The 24100-nt window shown below is 37.7% G+C and overlaps 1 protein-coding gene across 4 annotated transcripts in view; it reads left to right on the forward strand.

Moving 5' to 3' along the window:
- LYST (lysosomal trafficking regulator) overlaps positions 1-24100 on the forward strand; it is a 188797-nt gene that overhangs the window by 12048 nt on the left and 152649 nt on the right. For 2 of the 4 annotated variants that reach the window (XM_082407545.1, XM_082407547.1), the window contains exons 2-4: positions 12440-12529; positions 16008-16198; positions 16323-16521. In XM_082407545.1, the coding sequence (XP_082263671.1) occupies positions 16179-16198; positions 16323-16521 (219 nt within the window). In that variant the 5' untranslated portion in view covers positions 12440-12529; positions 16008-16178. Of the gene's footprint in view, positions 1-12439; positions 12530-16007; positions 16199-16322; positions 16522-24100 lie in introns of those variants that run through there. The other 2 variants (XM_082407546.1, XM_082407548.1) reach the window with 2 other exon arrangements.

Genomic DNA, 24100 nt, shown 5'->3' on the forward strand with positions numbered 1-24100 from the left:
TAGAGATCTATTATGAAGATGGATGAACTATTCAGTATAAAACTTCTAGCACAATTCCTTCTAGTAGGGATGTAAAGCCAGGGGAGATGCTTTACCTGGATGGGCCTTCAGAGTTCCTTTTAGTGCAGCCTTGCTATAACCACAGTGTCTCAGAATTTCCATGCTTTTATGGTGTTCAGGATCAAACACAGGTTCTTCTGAGTTATCTGGTTGCCCAATTTGTTTGGTTTAGAGAAAATGAACTGCTTGTTGAAGGGCTTAAGTTTAATACGTTTGGGTGTGACTTCCTCAGAATTTCTTTTAAAATTCTGCCTTGCTACACTGTTCCTGGGTTTCCTTTATTTCCTGGCCAGTTTTGTCATACAAGGAGCCAGGATGACCTCTCCTCTTTGGGCCAATCACTGGTTTCAAAGCAGCTGTGAAGGAAAGCAAGAATCAAGACTTCACCGGTTTGGGGAAGGGGAGGGAAACAGGCGGTGGTATTTGTTGGCTCCCTGAAGTGTGAAAAAAATAGTATGTGCACTTTTCTGGAGCCATTGCTTTCTTAGATTTCGATCCTTCCCCCGCCAGATCATTTTATTGAGTTTTATTTGAACAGCCTACACAATTCTACATAATTTGAAAATATTTCATTCAACACATTTTTGTACTTTGACTTAGCCTAAATGCATAATACAGAATAAAAGTAGGAACAGTATAAACATTTTCTTCCATATTTACTAGTTAAGGATTATTATGGTCCTATATATATATTTTTAAGCTTCTCGAAACATTTTTAAATTTTCTGCTTTTCCCACCAAGAGCTAAGTTTTACAAACAGGTGTAAAATTCTGAACCATCAGGGCATGAAGCGTGACCTCACGTGGTCCAAGTCCTTTCCGCTCTCCTTTCCACGTGTTTTCAAGTTGTGTCCCATTCGGTGCATTGCCTTCTTCCATGACATATCAGCCATAGGCAGCAAGAGCGCTTGGAGGTGTGGGGACAGTGGGGAAGGCACGTGTGCCAGGAGCAGCGAGCTCCCACACCAGCCGAGAGCACTTCGGAAACAGCCTCAGCAGGTGGGTGCACAGAGAAGGAAGGTTCCGGCTGTTCCAGCTTCCTTGCACTCGGCTGGCAGGCCTGGGCTACTTTCTAAGGTGAGAAAGACCTAGGAGCTCCCAAGGAAAATGAGCAGTTAAGAATCATTCACAACCAGGCAGTGATTTCAAGCGAGATTAAAAGTTCTCTAACTATCATTTTCTATTGGAGAATGGAGGAGCAAAGTCAAGAAGAGGGTTGAATCACCTTTCATTCTTCCATTTTCATCATTCATTTGATGGTTCTTGGCTTTGATACAGCAGAAATAAAAACAAAAAGGCTTCAAACCAACCTATCACCTGGGTCCAGGCTACTGCATACAAAACTCTCCCAAGGACTGAGATAAAAGAACTTTTTCCCCCCAAGCCTTGAAGAAGTCCTGTTTTGATTAGGGAATTTTTTTGAAAGCTACAGCCAGCTGAGAAGCCATTGGCAACAGAGACAGAAAGCAGTGCACATATACTTATTTCATTGAATTGTAAACTGACAAGGTAAAGAGAATAAAAATCCTACTGTTTATGTAATAGAACCCTATTAAGTGGTTTTAGGAAAGGACTAGAACTTAGGTAGCAATCTACTTTCCAGAGATTCCGGGGCATTCGTCATTCGTGCATTCATTTCTGGCAGAGTCCAGTTGGACACAACCTTTCTCCCCATCCCGCCCTAGACCCTTTGGAACTGACTGCGTCAAACATTCTGTACTGCGAAGTCCCTTTAGAGTTTATATGAAAAACCAAACCTAAAGAGAAAAGAATCCTTACACCTTCTCTCCACTCAAGCATCAGTGTGAAGAAAACTCAGTCAGCTTAGAATATACCAAATAACATACCAAAGAAGGGAGTATGACCCAGCAAACCAAAATGACCAGTCCCCTGCCCCCCTCCCACAGTGCACCCCATCACACTGTAGTTATTTTCTTATCCTCGGTGGCTTGCTTGATGGCCGCTATATATATATAGTCCTATGTTTTTAATATGGAACACCTAGGTCAGAGCCAACTTTTACCCCTCTTATGTTACAATCCTGGCTAGAGCTGAAGGTGTTACTTCTTGTTAAAATGTAAATACTTGTTTCTAGGAGGAGCAGAATTTTCTTTTTTTCAGGTCACTTCTTGATGTAAATGAGAAATGGGGAAGCATATGGAAAAGGATAACATGAACCTGTAGAAGACTAGGGTGGCAGGATATATTGCCTGGAGGACAGACAGACAGGCAGGGTTACTGCCTAATTACAGTTGCACTTAGTGCCAGACCTAATCACTAAAATGCTCTGACAGGTAGCATTCTAAAAGACATAGTTGGGCTGTGAGAAGTCTCTCAAAAATTTCATGCAGTATTAGGAAGAACATTGGACAGGATCTGAAGACCCAGGTGTGAAGCCCTATGACTTTTGGGAAATCTCTTAACCTCCATCTGCCTTAGGGTTCTTATCTATAAAATTCTGAGGAGGTACTAAGATCATTTAACTCTCTGTGTGTTGATTCTCTAATAGATTTTCATTCTCAAATAATTCATAAAATGTAAACTCCATGGCAGTTTTCCTTTACTGGCAGTCAACTTGTTACTTACTTCAGTGTTAGTTAAAAAAACTTTAAGGATGGCAGTTACTTCTTATAAATGGTTGTGTTCCAAAGGTTCATGTCTAAGATAGTTATTCAGACTGTAAACGATTTGCCCTTATAGACAACGTTATATGAGGTATTTATATCCATAAGGCTGTTTAATCTACAGTATACCTGAGAGTGGCGTTGTGGGAGAAGCCCGGGAAGAAGGTTTGGGGAGGTGCTGCGATTACCTCATCAAGCTTAGCTGGCCTACTGTTTGCCTCACATGCTGCTACCCTACTTTCGGAGCCCTTTCCCCAGACCATCAGAGGCACCTCAGATGGCTTGGCGGTGCAGGCACACCTTCTCCCCTTGCCTGACAGGGTACTGGGGGGGGATGCGGTGCGGCCAGCTGTGTTGTTAGCAGTCCAAATTGGAACTGTCAGTTCAGTTCCCCAGGGGGTCTGGGGGAGTTACTCAGACTCTGTAGGGTCTGGCGGAGTTCAATGGCTTAATGACATTTTTTTCATGAGACCACATTAGTATCTAAGGAGCTGGAGGCCACAGTCCAAACTTCATAAGGATGTGTGTGTGACATCCTGACTTCCAATCAGATATTCTTTAAAGCAGAATTCAGAAAGTCAAGTTCAGTATTTGTCAAGAAGGGCCTGAGCTCAAACAACCGCTCTAGTCTAAAACAACTGTTCTAATTCCTGCTGAAGTTATTGATTAAATGGAAGTTGAGCATCCTCCTCAAGTGTCGTGACTTATCAGTAATTACGGGATTGTGCGCAAAAGATTTATCTTATTGCTGAAGTGGTTTTTAACAGATCTCTGATTCAGCTGTTTAATTTAGAGCTTTGTTAAAGTGTCACAACCTTTCCTAACTCTCATTTTATTTTATTTATTTTTTTGATGTGGACCATTTTTAAAGTCTTTATTGAATTGGTTACAGTATTGCTTCTGTTTTATGTTTTGTTTTGGTTTTTTCGGCCCCGAGACATGTGGGATCTTAGCTCCCCAACCAGGGATCGAACCCGCACCCCCTGCATTGGAAGGCGAAGTCTTAACCACTGGACTGCCAGGGAAGTCCCCCCTAACTCTCATTTTAAATTCCAAGAATTTTATAAAAATAAGCCCACAAAATATATTTTAATTTTTCATATTCAATGACTATCAAATTTTACTTCAATTTTCTCAAGAGAATATTTATTATCTACTATAACATAGGTTGTAAAGATGCTTATATTAATAAAAATATACATAATAAAATGGATAAGCAACAAGGATATATTGTACAGCACAGGAAAATATAGCCATTATTTTATAATAACTTTAAATGGAGAATAGTCTATAAAAATATTAAATCACTATGCTGTACACCTGAAACTAATATAATGTTGTAAATCAACTATACTTCAATTAAAAAAAAAGAAAACAAACTACTTGCAAGAAGAAAAAAATTTTTGGTATGTAAATAGTATCCTAATAAACTTTCTGTCTTAAGTCTGTAGTTGGGAATCATTCTGATGGTTATTACTTAACATATGTAGTATGACCAAAAATTTACAGGGTAAAACCTAGATTAACAGACATGTGCTTGCTTAAATGTTGTATAATTTAATGCAACCGATATGCCTTAACTAGCTTATTCCTTAAAGAGAATTCTGTTGATCTGAACAAGCTCAGTTCGTAGTATCTTCTCCCCTCTCCCACACAAGTTTCCTGTATTTCAAACATATGGCTCTGTGTTGTGGTTACAAAAGTGTGTAGAGAGAGATTTTTAAATCTTGTTTCCTGGTGTACAGATTGCAAACTAGTGGACTTGAGTAAAGGTTCTGGGTAACATTTAGAGATAGCATTTGGTGTTAAGGAAACTTCTTTGCCCACTGTCTAATTTTTAATTGACCTGACAGAAGAAAGGCTGTGTCTTCTAAACTTGGGTTATTTTAGTTCTAGTTAATTAGCTCCAAAAATATCGTTTAACTCCCAAGACAACTGTCATGGGATCTTGAACCTGTTGGCTTCACTTTTTGTCACCTATAGAATGTGGGGTTGGAGAATATGATGTCTTAAGTTTCTGCCATTGTGCAAATGTACGCTTCTAACTTATTCATGTTTATTCCTTTATTCGTGTCATTTACGAAATTGTACAAATAGCGTTATCATTTTTCTCCTCCTAAGTTTTTTTGATTTTTAGTAATGTATTGCAAAGAATGTGTGAGATCTTTGGGAATGTCATTAATTAGTCTCTAATCAATATATATTGAACTCTGGAGAGATGGGATTTAGCATAGTTAAGCGTCCATATGAACCAACCCTTATTTTCATGAAGGCTGCTTCAAATCGTAACAGATTCTGATTCAACAGAATTCATTGAGTACTAATTATTCTGTGCATTATTTTGTTTAAGCCTCACAATAGTCCTGTGATTTGTAGTACTCTCCTCCTTTTTGGTATATAGTACATTTCTGAAAAATATTCTTTCTAATGGCAATTTCTCTAATACTGTTGTAATTAACAGATTTAGGCAAGTACATAGTATTATTTTAAAAGACAGTTTACCAGGATTTTTGGCACTTGATGAAAGATTAGGAATTGAGTCCTTCAGGTGGCACTGTTTGATGAGAAAAAAAATATGCTTTTTAATCAGGCTATAAGAATAAACTTCATTGTTACAATCTTTTTTTCTTGTCTTTTTCCTTTTACTTCTTGTTTTCTGTAGAAGTCACAAGGTAGGGAAAAGATAAAAAATGCAGGTACCCTCTGCTTTTATTTTCAGTGTTTCCTTGGAAACTACATCATCATAAAGCAGAACATTAACATTTCCATGCTAACTGGTCTGTGAGGAAAGGTTGTAGTGATCTTTTCTTCCTCCAGATGGCACTCTCTGTTGGAACATGTTCAGCTAGTGCCAAGCATTTAAAATAGAACTACATACAACATATTCTAAGAATGTTTACTGATATTATATAATCTCCGAAGATCCACATAGCAGCGCTATGGGATAGACATTTTATGGAAAAGGAAGCCAAACTTCACACACCTCTGTGTGACTGGTTAGTAATTGCTTGATTCCAAATCTGCCACCTTTGTTTTCACCACTGTCACAGTGCTGACAATCTGACTATTCAGAACAGATTCAGAAACTAACAAAAATAGAATGAGTAATCAGACTCGTAAATATTTATTGAATAAGTAATAAATATTGGTTGAATGAATGAATGAATGAATGAATTAGTGAAAAAGTGAACTGTAGCACAATGGACTCCACCCTTCTTATCACCATGGCCACTTGTTATGTGACAGTTCTTGAGAAGGAAACTTGGTGACCTTTAGAGTGCTTCTTGCCATATTGTTGAGCTTGAGATTTTTTTTTTTTAAATTTATTTATTTACGGCTTTGTTGGGTCTTCGTTGCGCGCGGGCTTTTCTCTAGTTGCGGCGAGCAGGGGCTACTCTTCGTCGTGGTGCCTGGGCTTCTCATTGCAGTGGCTTCTCTTGTTGAGGAGCACTGGCTCTATGTGTGCGGGCTTCAGTAGTTGTGGCTCGCGGGCTCAGTAGTTGTGGCGCACGGGCTTAGTTGCTCTGCAGCATGTGGGATCTTCCCAGACCAGGGATTGAACCCGTGTCCCCTGCACTGGCCGGCGGATTCTTAACCACTACGCCACCAGGGAAGTCCTGTTGAGCTTGAGATTTTGTCTTCAATGGTAAATGTAATATCATTGGTTGCACTGATTAAAACACAGAAGTGACAAGGTCTTTTCAAATGCCAAAAAGTGAAGAATGTATGTAGTAATGGCTTGGTGTAGGGGCAGGTGTAGTCGTTCTATATGTCAAGAAAATAAATGTTTGAAAATCCACAAGACTGAGGGTGAGAGCTTAATTCTGTGATCTTTTGGATAATAGGTTGTGGAAATTAATCACAGAAGCAGATCAGAGCTAAAATATCAAAGTCAGCTATCCAAATGTCGTGGGAAGTCTCACTCAATAAAGCAAAACTTATGTTGTTGACCATTTCATTTCCAGAAGGTAAAGGAAATAATTGGGGAGCTGATACTCTGAGCCTAATTTTGACCCACTGTGAGGGCTTAGTTAGACAGTGAACATAATGGGAATCCTGAGAGAAAAGTCATGTCATTCATTCAACAAATTCCACAAATGATTGCCTTCTCTGTGCCACGTACTATTCTAGATGCTGTAGATTTAGCAGTAAATGCAACAGAAAAATTCCCTGTCATCAAGGAGCTTTCAAGAGCTTACAGTGACCTGTTGTCCAGAAAACTAGCTTCATGGTTACTTAGCTACAGTGACCTTTCACTTCACCTCAGACACTGACTTGCAGGGTCACACGCTGGATGTTGTCATCATCTGGAACTGCTTGCTTCAAAAATCTGCGAATTCCAGTGTCTTCCGTAGCCCATTCTCTGCTCTCTCTCATAGGGATTGATTACCTGTGTGTCAACATTTGCCTGGCGTCTTTCTCTTCCCTACCCAGCCTGTACACATTTTGACCATATGGATTGTTCTTTCACCTCTACCCCTGATTCCCTTCCACTTATGCTTCTGCTGCCTCCACCCACCAAAACCCTCATCAAGATCAGTGATACAATCTGTATTCTCTCCTGTTAGATCCAAGCAGCTGAATGCTGCTGGAGAATCTCAAATAGCTGAGGAAATTGACACCATCAGAAATTCACGTTTTCAGCACATCAGTAAATCCTTTTATTTATCCTTGGTCACTATTCTCTCCATCCTTGTTTTCCTGCTTCTCATTTTGCTTTTTGATACCAAACTTATTGTAATTCTTCCAAGGACTTGACTTGAGCCTCTCTTCCTGTCTGTAATGCCTTTCTTCTCTCCTTTTCTCCCTTTACCTGTTCTACTTTTTCTTGAAGATTATCTCCTTTATGAAGCTTCCCCGACTCCTCAAATTGGGTTCAGTGCTCCTTATCAGTATGCAGTACCCTGTGTGTTGGTTTGCCTTTGCCACCATAATGTGATCTTCCTGAGGGGCAGAGACTGGGACTGCTTTCAAAGGGAGTGTTTAGTAAATGATAGCTAAATGAATAAATAATAAACAGGAAGAAGAATATGAAGCAAAGCTGGAATATAGAGAATTGGAAATACAGAGTTCCTAAATTTCAAAGAAAAGATAGGTAAGTTGCCATGGATATGGTTTCTAGAAGGGAAAGTGGTTGTAAGATGACCATGGACTGGTCTTTATGGAACAATTGGAAATAATATGTGAAGAAAGGTAGAGGTAAAGTGGCCAAATGAACTCAGATTTTAAAATAACATGTGCAGAAGAAGGAAAGAAGGATATGAAACAAATAACAAAAACAAAATTATTTATATATAAAAGAGGAACACAAACCTCTGAAAATAATGAGCTGAGGTTTTGAAAAAGGTTAAGGCTGACCTTTTTACATTTTATATATAGAAGATGAAAACAACAGGCCAATAATAGATTCTTCTTTGAAACAAACTGACCCTATAATCAGATACAGAGAGTAAGTGAAACTTCTCAACTTCTGTTTTCTTTCTGTCTTCTCTGACACGAAGAACAATCTACACACAGACTAATAAGGGTAGAAGTAAGAAGAATAATAGAAAATTTAAGCCCAAGAGTGAGGAGGAGATTGTATCAGAATCTCTGGTTGCTCTAAATGAATTCACATCTCAGGTTCAGGTTCTGAGAAAATTTGTTAATGTCATTGCTGAACTGGTAATCTTTGAGTTATTATGGTAAATTTGAAAAATTTCAGAAGACTGTGGAGGAATAAAGTTCCAAAATTATAAAAAAGAATGTAGATTCCATAGATTTTAGTGAGTTTGAAGTTACCTTCACAAAAGATTCTAGCGATCATTTTAAAAGATTTGCAGACGTTTACAGAAGGACCAGATGGGCAGTAAAGGTTAAGGGGATTCTCTAAAACGAATTCATGCCCATCACCCAGTTTCTACTTTTGATGGGGATGTACAGATACACATCAGGAGAACGCTGCAGCTGTAACATACGTAGATTTCCACGAGGTGTTTGACATCATCTGTTCTATCATTCTGTTCTTGGGGACACACTGGAGAGTGGAACTGTAGTATGGGTACAGTTACTAAACCGCGGAACTTGATCTTAGTTACTAACTGGCAGCTGTGTGGGAAATCTCTTAGGGGCTGCACTTTTGACCCTGTTCCACTCATCAGCTTAAAACACCTCCCACTTCTGACTCTCAGCTGGTAAACTTGTGGTTTATTTCACCGAGAAGATAGAAGCCTCCAAATCTTGGGCCTCCCACTGCCAGATACACGAGTCTTCCTGCATCTGTACTCATGAGCTCTGTCGTGCTTCTTACTCCACTGGATGAACTGTCACCGTCCCGTCCACTTGCACTTGGATCCTCTTCATTTTGCCTCCTCACTGTCCCTGATACTATCTCCTCTCATTCTGGTTTTTCATCTGTTTTCCTTTCTCTGTTGGAGAAACATGCTGTACAAACATGCTGTGATATCTCAGCTTACAAACGTGCTGTTATATCTTTTTTTCTTAAAAAAAAAAGAAAAAGCCAACAACAATTCCCCTATCCAATGTATTTTCAAGCTACCACCCATTTCCTTGCTACCCTTTTGGGCAGAGCTTCTCTAAGGAGTTTTCTAAACCCCTTGCCTCCATTTCTTCACCACTCTTTGCGACTCCACTGAGGCCACTCTCTGACACGGCTGTCTGTAACTTCAGTGTTGCTAAATCCAGCGGTCAGTTCCCAGTTTCCATCTTACTCAACCTCTCAGCGATATTTGACACAGTTGATCAGTCTCTCCTGTTTCAAGTTTTCCTCCCCTGGTTTCTGGGAAGGACCACTCTCTTGATTTTTTTTTTTTTTCCCGCTTCACATGTTATTTCTTCCTGGTCTCCTGTGCTGGAACCTCCCTGAGTCAGTGGTGTTAACCCCAGAGCTCAGTCCTAGAACCTCTTCTCTGCCCCACTTACACTCATTCTCTGGGTCCCCGCTGTTCAATACTGTAGCCACTAGGCACAGCCCCCATCATTGCAGGACGTTCTGCCAGGCAACACTGCTCTGGGTTGTTCCATCCATCTGGTCTCATTAAACTCCATCTATATGCTGATAACTCCCAAACTGACTCACCAGTCCCAGCCTCCCACCTGAACTCCAGTTGGGTATATCCAGCTGCCTGCTTGATATCCTTTACTTGCTTCCTGAGAGACCTGTCAAACTTGACATAGCTAAAGGCGAACTTTATTTTCCCTCCCAACTAGTCTTACCTATCCGTGAACGGCGCTATTCTGTCTCTTTTTTTTGGGGGGGTGGGTGGGCAAGGAAAGGAGGGCGGGCAGCAAGGAGGCTTCCATTCCTCGCGAGAGACAGTTCCAGAGGAACACTCCTGTTTCTTCTTTCTACACCTTACTTCAGTCCCTGAGAAGTAGGAGCGAGAGATTTTTCTCACTCTTGTGGTAATGTTTAACTTCTCTCTTTCTTCTCGTTACTCAGTATCCAGTGCATCAAACGTACACTAATCTCAGAGCCCTGGAATGCTCTTTCCCCGGATACTCACGTGGGCTGTTTTCTTACGTCATTCAGGGTTTTGCTCGGATGTCACGTCTTCAGACATTCCTCGCCAGCCCTATCTGAAGTCGCATTCCTGTCATTCTGTACCCTTATTCTGTTTTACTTTGTTTCGTAGCGCTTAGTACTACTACCTGACATTACAACAGGTTTATTTTTTCTGTCTCTACCCCACTAGAATCCATGAGGGTAGGGATTTTACTTTTGCTCTATACTCAGTGTCAAAAGTAGTAGCTGGCGTATAATGAATGCTCAATAAACATTTGTTTAATTAAATGGCATATTGATGAAATTTCTGATGACATAAAACTAGGGGGTATAGCTAATACATTGTCAGGTTTTGTTTTGTTTTGGGCATTTATATTTTACACTGTACCAGTCACTGAATTAGAGAAAGTGAAACCTACTATTTTTCTGGGAAGGTCATTTATATGATTAGAGGCATTTTGTTATTATGCTTTTCATTTATGGTAAATTTTAAGAATATAAAAATTCTAGTAATATTGTTGGGAGCAAGTCTTATTTATTATGTCACTATAACAATAGTTGTATTAGAAGGTGAAAATTGTAATGATGATGAATTTAAAATTTGGCATGATAGCTATAAAGTGCAAAGAGTAATAAGACAGGGTTCCTGGCCTTAAGGAACTCATGACCTAGGAGGTAAGACAGTCATATAGATAAGTAGCTACAGGGTGTCCATGTAGTTTGGAAACAGGGGCAAAAATATATATTGTCCTAAGCACATCTTCAATTTATTTTTTTTTAAAACCTGTATTTTCAGACTTTATGGACACCCAGCATAATATAGGGTGATAAAAGTTAGAATACAGCTGTGAATAAAGCGTCACGGCAGAGTGAAGGAGGGCACAGCTGATGGTGCTGGCAGATAGGATTACGATCTTGGATGGAGTGAGACTCCATGGATAGCCAAGCTGGGCTGTGTAAAACATGGAGATAAAGAAGCCATGTCAGTTTAAGAGCATTAGAAAAATCCCTCAGCTTGGCCTAGAAATGTCCCTCGGTAAGAGAGAGAAACAGATGGATCCAGTTGTCTGTCAGCTTTCACTTCTAATGGCCAGGCTGAGTGAGCTGGAATCGTTTCAGTGTCGTGAGCTGAATGGCTCCACCTTGTAGCAGTCCAAGCCAGAGGGCGCCAGTAGTCAGCTCAATTCATACAAGCCCTCCTCATGCTCATGATTTGATTGATAATTTCCCCGCCCAAATTTTAGAGTTAAAACTGCAGGGATGATGCAGTAGGAGCAGGTCTGGAAGGTGTTTTGAGACTCCATTCCAGGGCTCTTTCGTTTGGTTGAGCAGCTGATGCACTGGTGCTTGGCCAGTGGAGCGGCGAGTAGGACTGAAGTCTAGCCTGTGCTTTGTTAGCTGTGTGCCATGGGCTGCCTCAGCCTAGGAGGAAGTGTTTTTTCCCTAATTCACACAAAGTCCTATGTAGTCTAACAGCAACTCTGTCCTATTTCCTGCCTACTTTATTCTCAAGGGCCTAGAATAGTGTGGTACAAGAACTGTTCGTCAAGCTGAAAGGAATTCAAGACAGTTCTCTAGATTTGAGCATTTTAAAGCAATTAAAGGTGTTTCGATTTTATAAACTTGTGGTTCAAAATAAACCTTTATGTTTGCCTTATAACTGTAATAAGGAAATTTTTTCTCATGCCTCTGCCTGGTAAAAACTATAGAGAAGGAGAAAACTACAGAGAAGCACCTTCTTGCTACCCCAGAAGTAGGAATTTATCCTTTGGTATCCTAGAAATAGCCTTCACTGTGTTATACACAAAAGTTAATTCATTTTTAAAAATTCAACAAGGATAGGAAATTTGGTGGTGGTTTATTCATTGTTTGGCTGTAGTATTTTCTGAATTCTCATATATCCTCAACCTAGATTTCATTGTTAAGAAGACTGATGTTGCCTGATTCTCCTTCCTTTGTAGTGATTTACCTGGAGGTTATAAGTTGGGGGTTGGGAGAAGAGCCGTGGGGAGCTACAGTCAGGTTGCCTTTTTCAGATCAAATATGTTCCAAGACTCCATCTCTCAAGACACCATTCTTGAAGCTACAGGCATTTTTTTAGTGTGTTCTTGAGATTCAAAAAAATCGTTGTCTGTTTCATACATCAGATATGAAGACTGGCCTCTTGTTTTTATGTCAGAACTTCAGTTGTTAAAAATATTTGTTTTACTATTGCTGTTAATGTCTTTCTCCTTTTTTTTTTTTTTTGGTAGGTCAAGCTTTGTTCTAAGATTATTTGTTTCGTCTAGTTCATGAGCTCAAATCATAAAGACCCTAAATGTTACAGAAGTGTTGAAAGATTGGTAAGTATTTAATGTAACATATATTAGCAGTCAAAATCCTTGGTTCAGTCCAAGACTTTGAAACTATATAGTTATGTGACATTAAATTTTTAAACCCCAAAGTGAAAACAGCTAAACTTTCTAGATATGTAAATTGTGGTTTATTCATACCATGGCATATTGCACGATGGTTTAAAGGAATGAACTTAATGTCGAAAGGGAAAAGCAAAGTTATGAAATGATGCATATATTATACTATTTATTATTAATTTTTATTGGAGTATAGTTGCTTCACAACGTTGTGTTAGTTTCTGCTGTACAGCAAAGTAATCAGTTATACATACACATATATCCATTCTTTTTGAGATTCCCTTCCCATCTAGGTCACCACAGAGCACTGAGTAGGGTTCCCTGTGCTTTACAGTAGGTTCTCCTTAGTTATCTATTTTATATATAGTAGAGTATATGTATCAATCTCAATCTCCCAATTCATCCCACCCCCCTATAATATACTGTTTATATAAAGTGTTAAAAATAACTAAAACAATACTGAATATTTTATGGCTATAACATATCAAAATTATAAAAATATGTATGGAAAAGGTGTGGGTGGAGTGTGGCTTTCCTGTACTATAAGTTTTGATTTCTTTACACGCATACACACACACACAGACACACCCACACATGGGAACTGAACGGAACATAGCATAATGTTAATACTTGCTAGATCTGAGGTCTGAGCATTGGCTATAACCTCATGTTATATGTTCTTTGCACTTCTCTGGGTATTTGAAATATTCCAAAAAAATCTTTAAAAATTACCATGCAATCATCTTTTCAGTTGACATTCAGAATGGCTGAAAGGCAATAGGTAAATTCAGCATTCCTATTAGATGCATAGGAAGAAATAAGTATTTCTTAATGTGCAAAGCAAAAGTGTCCCCATCACCCCTACCAGTGTTGTTCTGCTAGTACTAATGCAGTTGAAAGGGTGGAAAGTGTGTGAATATTGGATAGAAAAATTCAGAATTTTTGTTATTTGTAGATGATAGGGTTTTATATCTGGAAATTCTGAGAAAATCAATAAGAGAGTTCAGTAAGAAGTTTGGACATATGAGTAAAGTTTGGATATCTCAAAATAAATCTACTTCCTATAGGCCTCCTATATACCAGTTTTCTATCCGAGTAAGAATGTATCAATATAATGGAAAATAAAATCCCATTCAGAATAATGGCAAAAACTATAAAACACCTTGGAATAAACCTAACAGAAATGTGTGAAGCCTATTATATGAAGTAACAGCAATTTCTACTTCAAGGAAATAATAGGATAAATGTGCAAATATTGGAAGGATGTTTATTGCAGCTTTGTTTATGATAATAAGAAACTAGAAATAACCTAAATGTTCAACAGTGACAGATTGGCTACGTAGTGGTAGTACATCTAATAATGAAATATATGAACTATATGTAATATATACATGCAGTGGAATGTATTAAAAAGAGTAAGCATGCAGCTATTAAACAGAGTAAAAGAGAGCTCATGGGAAAAGATTTCCGAAATATCTAAATGAAACAAGCAGGTAATAGATCATCTATATGTAATACCCGATATATGTAACTGTGTACATATTTTATACACGTTTTTAAATCAGGAAAAATGTTTCTGCATATATTATAATACTTTTTACTGACATGGCATCTTGTGCTTTTGGGAAGTGGGATTGAAATTATTTCCTCATTAATTGTCTAAAAATTCACGTTAATTTTCATTATCTTAATTTCTTGAAGATAGGCCCTAATTATTGCCACAGTTTTTCAGTTTTTCACATTTTTATTGTTCCTAAAGTTGCAGTGTGCCTTGCAAATGATGGTGTCTTAGAAACACTGTCAGAGGGCTGCACTTGTGGAAGAGTTGTTCTTGCGTGCCCATGAGGTGACCTTGGTCATAGCTGTTCACATTGTCAGCGCTTCAGTTGAGTAACATGAATTGTTGTACTATATCTGATGAGTTTTCAATGTTTCCTGGTTATTTTCTGAAATTTTCTACCGACCTCATCTGGTAAGGTTTAGAAAGCCACCAGCATCAAAACTTACAGAATGATGTCAGCCTCTTCGGAAGAAAATGCCCGGAACAATAGGGTAGCACTCTTAAGAAATGTTGCATGGTGGATGGTCCTGATGGTCTAGAAGGTGATATTGTATGGAAAATTCTAAGTGATAAGAAAGCATTGTATTATAGTTTAATTGGCAGTGTTTTTTCTTTTGTAGTGGTACACTAAATAATTATGTATCTTAAAATCAATGACAGATTAAGTGAAATAAATTAATAAAATTGGATGAATATGGACAGAATATAAATCAGGTTATTTGATTTATTGAACAATTTTACTTTACAAAAGCTTATAAAGAAGTAATATTATAAATAATAGCGGCTATTGCTGCATTTTGGGATAATGAGCGATGTACCTTTTTTTATACTTTTCTTTTCCTAATGTTCAATATTTAAAATAATGATACTTGTTATATTATAGAGGGGATTGTTATTGTAACAATACCTAGAATTCTGATGGGAATCCAGGAATTAAACCATCAGACTCTTGAATGAATAGGAACCAAAGTAGTATTAGGAATTTCTTCGGTCTCTCCCTTTCATGTTTATCTGTTTCTCTCTGCATCCTCTTGGTTAATTTTCACTCAGTTAGCCTCAGCTACCTCATAGTGACCACCACAAGGTCATCTCTCTGTGACTTTCCAGCACAACTATGCTCCTAATCCAAATTCCTATGAGAGAGAAAGAAAACTTGATTGGCCAAGGCCTCTTTGCAGGCTGCACCATATGAGTCACATCTTGCAGCCATCGTATTTGTTGGCTGATCCTGAATCAGGTGTTTGTCAGCTGATTCGGGCCCAGAGACTGGCAGTGCCTCTTGGCAGTAGACATAGTCACATGGCCCACTGCCTTCTCAGCAGGGACGATGGAAGGTCTTCCCCCAAAGGGTGAAGGAAGACTGCAAAACACATTTCATTTAATTTAAGCTGTCAGGTTACAAGGGTCTCAGGGTAACTGGATGTCTCAAAATTACCTTTAATCCTAAGATTAAACTATTTTGAAATTCTTTGGGGATTTTGTTCTTCATGCTTTTTCCTTTTCTGAAGATTTATACATGTTTTTCTTTACATTTGTGTTTTGCGTCTCTTTTGTCTGTTTTACTATACTGTTTTCCTTAATCCTAAAATGTCACACTGCCCTTTATTTGATTCAGATGTGTAGCAAGAAATGAAGTGCCATAACTTCAGCTGCTAGAATTCTTGTATTTTTATTCACCTGGTGGTAAATCTTTTCCCCACCCACCCCTCATGTGTTTGAGGACGTGGGTTAGTGATTGTGGCTTCTATCAAGTGAAAAACAGTTTATATTTTTAAAAGACCCATTTATCTTTCAAAACATGTACAGCAAGAATATTTTATAAGTTATGTGTTTATTTTTATTCTACAGTGAGACATTTAAGAGAGGAAGTCAGCATCTACCTTAACTGCCACCACTCCCTAGTGTCTTCTCTCCCGGCGCTTTCACGTACCCGTGCGTGGTTCCACCCAGCCATTTCACACCCAGGACTAATTTCTGCCATGTAGGAATATTTAAGGAGCCCCTGACTAGGTCGGAACTATGTCTGAAAAGATTATAAGGTTAGATACCAATGCCCAGTAATTTAAAGTCAGTCTTCAGTTAAAAACAAACAGCAACAAAAACACATAGTTTTAAACATAATTTTTAGTTTTTCTAATCTCTTTTGTATTACTTATTTTATAGCTCGGTCATGAGCACTGACAGTAACTCACTGGCACGTGAATTTCTGACCGATGTCAACCGGCTTTGCAATGCGGTGGTCCAGAGAGTGGGGGCCAGGGAGGAAGAAGAGGAGGAGACACACATGGCAACCCTTGGACAATACCTCGTCCACGGCCGAGGATTTCTGTTACTTACCAAGCTAAATTCTATTATTGATCAGGTAACATTTTCATATCAAATCATTTTTTTCATCAGTAAATTTTAGTTAATTATAGATATGTAATTTCTGGGTTACATAATTTCTGAGAGTCTCTTTGAGATAAAGTTCTATCTCTCACATCACTCAGACAAGGAAAAGTAGCCCCATTTGTGAACATATTATTTATTTGGATACTTTTCAAAATGTCTAAAATACCTTACAGTTATATATAGCCTTTCTTCTAAAATGGTTTCATATATACTATGCTTTTTATCCTAATTCCAGTGTGAGATAACTATGATTATTAGTAGAGATAAGATCACGATTCAGAAACATCATGCATTTGCAGTTTCAGTAAGTATCAGGTATGTTTTTGAAAAGTTTAGTGTAAATGATATTTAGGGAACTTGCCAATTCTGGGGTAAAAAAAGTAGAGAATCCTTTGTGTAAACTAATAATTACTAAGTCTTTCATTTTGTACACATCTAGTTTTTCATACACTACTGTGTTTGCTTAAACTATGGTAAGACCATATGGTATTTTGCTGTTTCCTTATTATAGAATTAACAGAATTTTAAAGCTAGTTGGGACTATGGAGATGTTTTCATCTAACCTCCTTTGGTAGGTGAAAGACTGAGATCTGGAAACATTAAGTAGCTCAAACAAGGTTAACTTGAAGCCCAGGTGTGATTTATATCTATTTCATTTTAGTAGAAAACAAATACTTACTTTATGAAAGAAAAGTCCACCATCTGCTTTCACTATCTACTAATTAATGCAGTTAGATAATAATATTTCAGTTAACTTGAATTTAAAGGATAATAAGGGCTCTGTAGCACCAATATGATGGACAGCTTTAAACACTTTAAATGTTACTGGCTTTAGATGTAAACTTAACCGTTGTAAAATAAAATTTCTTTGCCATGAAAGCATTTTGCTAATAAATACATATATTGGGTAAATATAGATACTAAAATTAAACAGTATCTGTTTTCACTGTAAGCTAAGGAACCTAACAAATATAAACCAGGATGTATTTGTTCACTGTGGTGTCTACCTGTCATGGACTTTTCCAGAATATTTGCAGGTTTATGTATTTTTAAATTTTATTTATTTTTATTGAGGTAGCATTGATTTATAACATTATATAGGTTTATATAATTTTATTCTTTTTTCTGAATGTGGTTTATCAAATGTGACTAAATGTAATTTAATTTTTATATATTTGTATGACTTTTCCATAAATAAATTTTAAAATCAGAAAAAATTATTTGTTAGACCACGTGTAGTGATTTTTTATTTCAAAATTTTTATGACTTGGTATGCATATCATGCTCTATTCATCTTCTTACCCCACATTAGGACAATTCAGTGCTTTCTCTCTTTTTTTTTTAAAGATACTATGTAAGTAGCATCAGAAATATCAGTTACCCAGGAATAAATCTGATAAATTATGTACAAATTTCTCTATAAAATTCTATAAAACATTGTTGAGAGAAACTAAAGAAGACCCAAATAAGGGCACAACTACATAATTTTCATGTATTGGGAAAAATTAATATTGTAAATATATCTGTTTTCTCCAAATTGATCTATAGATGCCAATGCAATCCCAATCAGAATCTCAATGGCTTTTTTTAAATGACAGCTTTTTTGAGATATAGTTCACATATCATAGAATTCACCTATTTCATATGTACAATTTGGTGGTTTTTAATGTAGTCACACATATGTGCAACTGTCACCACAGTCAATTTTAGGACATTTTCATCCTCTCAAATAGAAACTGGTGCCTTTTAGCCATCACTCCCCTATCCCTCCCATCCCCCTTGGCCCTAAGCAAACATTAATCTACTTTCTGTCTTTCTCTTTTAAGTTGTGAAATATCTTTTAATGTACTATTAAATGATTGAATGCATTCAAGTCATAATTGCAACAACATTTTTTCCTATGGTAATATTTTTTAATGCCCTCTTTCCCCCAGTCACTCACTTTTTGGAATATCTGTAGCAATGGTAGTAGGGACAGTAGAAGTAGAAGTAGAGTGAAAATAAACAGCCATTTTAAAAATGAGACTTCTCAAGATTTAATTGTTTAAACCAGAAAATGGAGAATGATCTTTTGGCTCTTTAAGGGGAATTTAATTGCATAAGATTTAATCATTTAAAATGGAATCAAAACACTAGATGCTGTACAGGAGGAACTTTAGCTTTTTTTTTTTAAATTGGGGTGTAGTTGTTTTACAATGTTGTGTTAGTTCCTACTGTACAGCAAAGTGAAGTAGAGTTCCCTGTGCTATAGAGCAGGTTCTCATTAGTTATCTGTTTGATACATATTAGTGTATATATGTCAATCCCAATCTCCCAGTTCATTCCACCCCCACTTCCCCGCCTTGGTGTCCATACGTTTGTTCTCTTACGTCTGTGTCTCTATTTCTGCCGTGCAAACTGGTTCATCTGTACCATTTTTCTAGATTCCACATGGAACTTTAACTTTTGTATCTGTGCTTCTCATGAGTTGGAACACTTCTTGGATACTCTAGAGAAGAGGCAATTTAAGCCCTTGTCCTTCTATGCAATACTTTTGCTTTATTAACAGATATTTAATATACAGAATTAAGCATACTTTTTATTGATATGTAATTTACATATAGTAAATACACAGATGTTAAGTGTATTGTTGGATAAGTTTTGACAAATATATACACCTCTGTAACCACTACCCAGATCAGTGGTTAGAACATTTCCACCACCCTAGAAAGTTTTGTCATACTCCTTTTCAGTCAGCCACTCTCCTTCCCCCACTGCAAGATAACCACTGTTCTGGCTTTTAACATCTAAGTGTAGTGTTGCTTGTTCTAGTACTTCACGTAAATGTAATCATGCAGTATGTACTCTTGTATCTCGGAGATTCATCCATGTTGCTTGAATCAGTAGTTCACTATTTTTTGCTTCTGGTTAGTATTTTGTTGTATGGATATACCATAATTTCTTTAACTATTCACCTGTTGTTTGACCTTTTGGGTTGTTTATATTTGGCTATTTTGAATAAAACTGCTGTGAATATTCTTATAGATGTCTTTGTGTGCATATATTTTCATCTCCTGGGTAAATATCTAGGCATATGATTTCTGGGCCAAAGAGTAGGTATTTAACTTTATAAGAAATTGCCAAACTGTTTTTCCAAGTGGTTGTACCACTTTTGATTCTCACCAGCAGTGTATGAGAATTCCAGTTGTTTTACATCCTCTCTAATATTTGACACTGCCAGTCTTTTTAGTATTAGCCATTCTAAGTGAATATGAAGTAGTATCTCACTGCAGTTTTAATTTGCATTTCTCTGACAACTAATGATGTTGAGCATTTTTTATGTGCTTATTGGCCATCTGTATATCTTCTTTTGTGAATGTCTTTTGTGAATGTTCAAGTTTTGTGCCCATTTTTAAAGTCAGGTTATTCGTTTATTATCCAGTTGCTGTAATTCTTTATGTATTCTGGATAAAAATCTTTGTTAAATTGCAAATACTTTCTTTGTGGCTTGCCTTTTCATTTCTTTCTGCATGCAGGATCTTAGTTCCCTGACTAGGAATGGAACCCATGCCCCCTGCAGTGGAAGCACGGTCTTAACCACTGGACCGCCAGGGAAGTCCCACCTTTTCATTTCTTAACAATGTCTTTCGAAAAGCAAAATTTTTTTCCTGTGTGAATAGTGCTTTTTGTATCTTGTCTAAGATATCTTGGTCTTGCAAGTCCAAAGCTGCAAAGATATTCTCTGATGTTTTTTCCCCCTAGGGGCTTTTTTGTTATTATTTTTACTTTTAGGTCTGTGATCCATTTTGAATTAATATTTGTGTATGGTGTGAGGTAGGAGTTACGGTTCATTTCTGCCCCTCTCTCCTGTATAGTTACCCAGTTGTTCCAGCAACATTTCTTCTTAAAAGTCTGTTCTTTCCCCCACTGAAAAACCTTGCCACCTTGGTTAAAAATCCATTGACCATATATTTATGGTTTATTTCTAGACTCTCTATTCTACTCCTTACCTGTCATCTATTCTTTCACTAATACCATACTGTCTTGATTACTATAGCCTTTATAGTAAGTCTAGAAATTACATGGTGTAAGTTCTCCAATTTGTACTTCTTTTTCAAGAATGTTTGAAGAACATTCTAGATCCTTTGCATTTCCATATACATTTTAGAATCAACATTATTTCTACAGAGTGCCTGCTGTGATTTCACTTGTGATGTCATTGAATCCAGAAATCAATTTGGAGAGAATTGACATCTTACGTCTTAACAATCCTGAGTTTCTCAATCCATGAGCATGGTATAAATCTCTGTTTGAGTCTTCTCAAATTTCTCTGCAGTATTTTGCAGTTTTTAGTGTAGCGGTCTTATATTTTGGGGGGTAAATTTATTCTAAATAGTTTATTCTCTTTTATGACATTATAAATGGCATTTAAAATTTTTATTTTTCTGTATACTGCTCATAGAAATACAGTTGATTTTTGTACGTTGACCTTGTGTCCTATGCTTTTGCTAAATTTATTTATCCATCTTAAAGTTTTTCTGTGGTTTCCTTAGGATTTTCTGTGTAAACAATCATGTCATCTGTAAATAATGATAATTTCACTTCTTTTCAAATTTTTAGTCCTTTTATTTCATTTTCTTGCCTTTTGCACTGGCTTCTCGTACAAAGGTGGATGGAAGTGATGGTAGTGGACATCCTGCCTTGTGTCGACCTTAGGGAAAAATGTTCAGTATCTCACCATTAAATCTGATGTCAGCTCTAGATTTTTCCTAGATGCTTTTTATCACAATGAGGAAGTTCTCTTTTACTTCCAGTTTGTTGAGAGTTCCTATCCTGAATGGATGTTGGATTTTGTCAAGTGCCTTTTCTGTGTCTATTCAGACTCTCATATTATCTTCCTATTAATGTAGGTGAATTACATTGATGGTTTCTAAATGTTGAAGCAACTTTGCATTCCTGGGATAAACCCCATTTGGTCATAATTTATTATATACAGACATGTTAATCTACTTATTCTTAGGGAAAAAATGCTCTGCTTAAATAGAAAAAACATAACCTTTTTAATGGTTAAAGATAGAGTGGACCTATACTGAGACCTTTACAAGTTTTAAACTTGTAAATTTGAAAACTACCCAGCCTAAAAAGTAACAATTATCCTTGATTTTTTAATCTTGGTACCAATATCAACCAGATGGGTGGCTTTAGTGACTTAATTGCTCCAGATCTCAGTATCCTCATCAATAACATAAATACATCTAGTTGGATGACTTAAAAGATCTCTTCCAACATAAAAATGATTTGTTTCCAGGTAATATTTGATAATAATGGTTTCTAATTTCTTCTGTACCCTAATTATGAACGTATATATAGCTCAATTCTAATGTAATCGGTAGAAAATTGCATGATTTATTACCAATACAATATACCAAAAAAGAGCTAATATACACAACCATGTGTTATAAATATACTTTAAAAATTTCCAGTATGTATAATTTCCATACCTATTCACATTCTATGGATGTTCTATAAAGTTGTTACTTATTTTGCTGAGTAAAATATGAAGTTTTACTGAAAGAGGCTGTACATTTGTGGACAAAATGTAATTTAAAAAATAGCTATTTTATGTGTAAGAGAGTACTTTATTCTTCTTACATTTCTGTAGCATTGTCACTTTAATATATAGTACTATATAAACGGCCTGTCATAATAATACATAAAATAAGTATAATTGGAAAATATCAGACTTTTAAAACTGTGGCTACACAGTTCATTCACTGGTTTACTCAGCAGACCATTAAGTACCTACTATGTGCTCGCACCTCTGCTAGATGCAGAAATACAAGAGCAGAGACTGTCTTTACTGGGAGCTCATAGCTTTTGAAGGGATGGACAGATATATATTTTTTTAATGGTGACAAATCAGTGTGAAAGTATTTGGGGAATGTAAAGGAGAGAGTCCTCAGGAAATGCTTCTTAGAGAAATTGACATGTCTAAATAGGGATTGGCAGTGTAAAGGGGGAGGGGGCATTAGACCAAGGGAACTGCAAATGCAAACACACTGAGGGTTGGAGAAAGATCAGCTAGTAGGGTAAGAGCAAAGGCTGCATGTGGGGGGTTGGCTAGTCGGGAGACTGGCAGGCATAGACCATGTGATGGCAAGCCTTGTCTGCCGTAGTAAGGAGTCTTAATTTTATTCTCACAATATTGGGGAGGTTTTTAAGTAAGAGAATAGGCAATGAAAAGTATTCTTCAGATTGGACGAGTCCGTCATTGATAATATTATTAGCAAGAATTGCTTCTCTTGGAGAATAATGCAAACTTTGAAATTTAGTAAAGGTAATAATAATAAAATAAACTTTAACTTACTACGTCTAGTTCTACAGATTCTACATCCAGTTCTACAGTTCTACAGATTTACACACATGCCAGGATTTATCTATGTATGGTTGGTCTGGCAGGGATGAGGGGGAGTGTAGGGGATGCTGGCATTCCTACTTGTTGGAGGAGTGGGAGGATGAGTGCAGTGGAAGTGTTAGCCACTGGACAGCAGTAGGTGATCCACTGCATTATCTCCCTTTGCACCCAGGCTACTAGATAGGAGCAACGGGTACATCAGTTGATTGCTGTGTAACAAACCACATTCCAAAAACTTAGTGGCATAAAACAATGACTTATTTGCTCATGATTCTGGAGCAGTTCAGACAGGCTCAGCTGGGATCACAGGCTCTGCTCCTGTGGTGTCGGCGGGGCTTACATCCGAATGTGCAGTTGGTTGGCAGAAGACTGAGGGCTGTCGGATGGGGCCGTTGGCCAGGCTGCCTCAGTTCTCACCCACGCAGCCTCTCATCTTTCAGGAGGCTAGTCTGAGCTTCTTTCCATGGGTGGAAGCATTCTAAGAGATTGAGGGGGAAGCTGCAGGAAGTACATAATCTCACTTCTGCCGCATTCTGTTGGTCAAAGCAAGTCACAAGGCCGGCACAGGTTTAAGAGATGGGAACATAGAGTCCAGCACTTGATGGGAGGAAATGACTTGTGGCCATGTTTTATCTACCATAGTCTCCCCTCCGGCCACGATTATTAGCGTCCCTCCCACACCCCCTCCCTACCAGAACTCTCAAAGTAATGCTCCACAGTGGCATCAGGCCCGAAGTCCATGAGCTCACGATGTGCGTCACTTCCGGATGCACTCGGGGCTTCCAGGTGCAGTACTTTGGTTGCAGCTCTTCTTGATTGAGAGGCTTGTGAGTAAAAAGACAAGTTATCTGCCCCCCGCACACCCTGCACACAATGATGAGATAGGAACAAGTTAACCACGCTACATACTTGTATTCAACAAGCAGGTGACAGGAGGCACATGGCAGCCATTAATCCACTGAAATGCAGCCAGGTGTGCGTTATCACACATCTTGCTCTGGAAGCAGGAAATATGTTTCTATTCCTTAGGAGTGGTTCCCTAGTCTCTGGTTCTCCAGGACTCTTGGCTCCACCCTCTGAGATGTCCTCTCTTTTCCAGAATAGATAGCCCATAATTTCAGCTTTCTCATCCTGCCTCCTGCCTGTAAAAAAGTGG

Source organism: Balaenoptera borealis (genome assembly GCF_965194805.1).
Source record: "Balaenoptera borealis genome assembly, chromosome: 10".
Classification (NCBI taxonomy): Eukaryota; Metazoa; Chordata; class Mammalia; order Artiodactyla; family Balaenopteridae; genus Balaenoptera; species Balaenoptera borealis.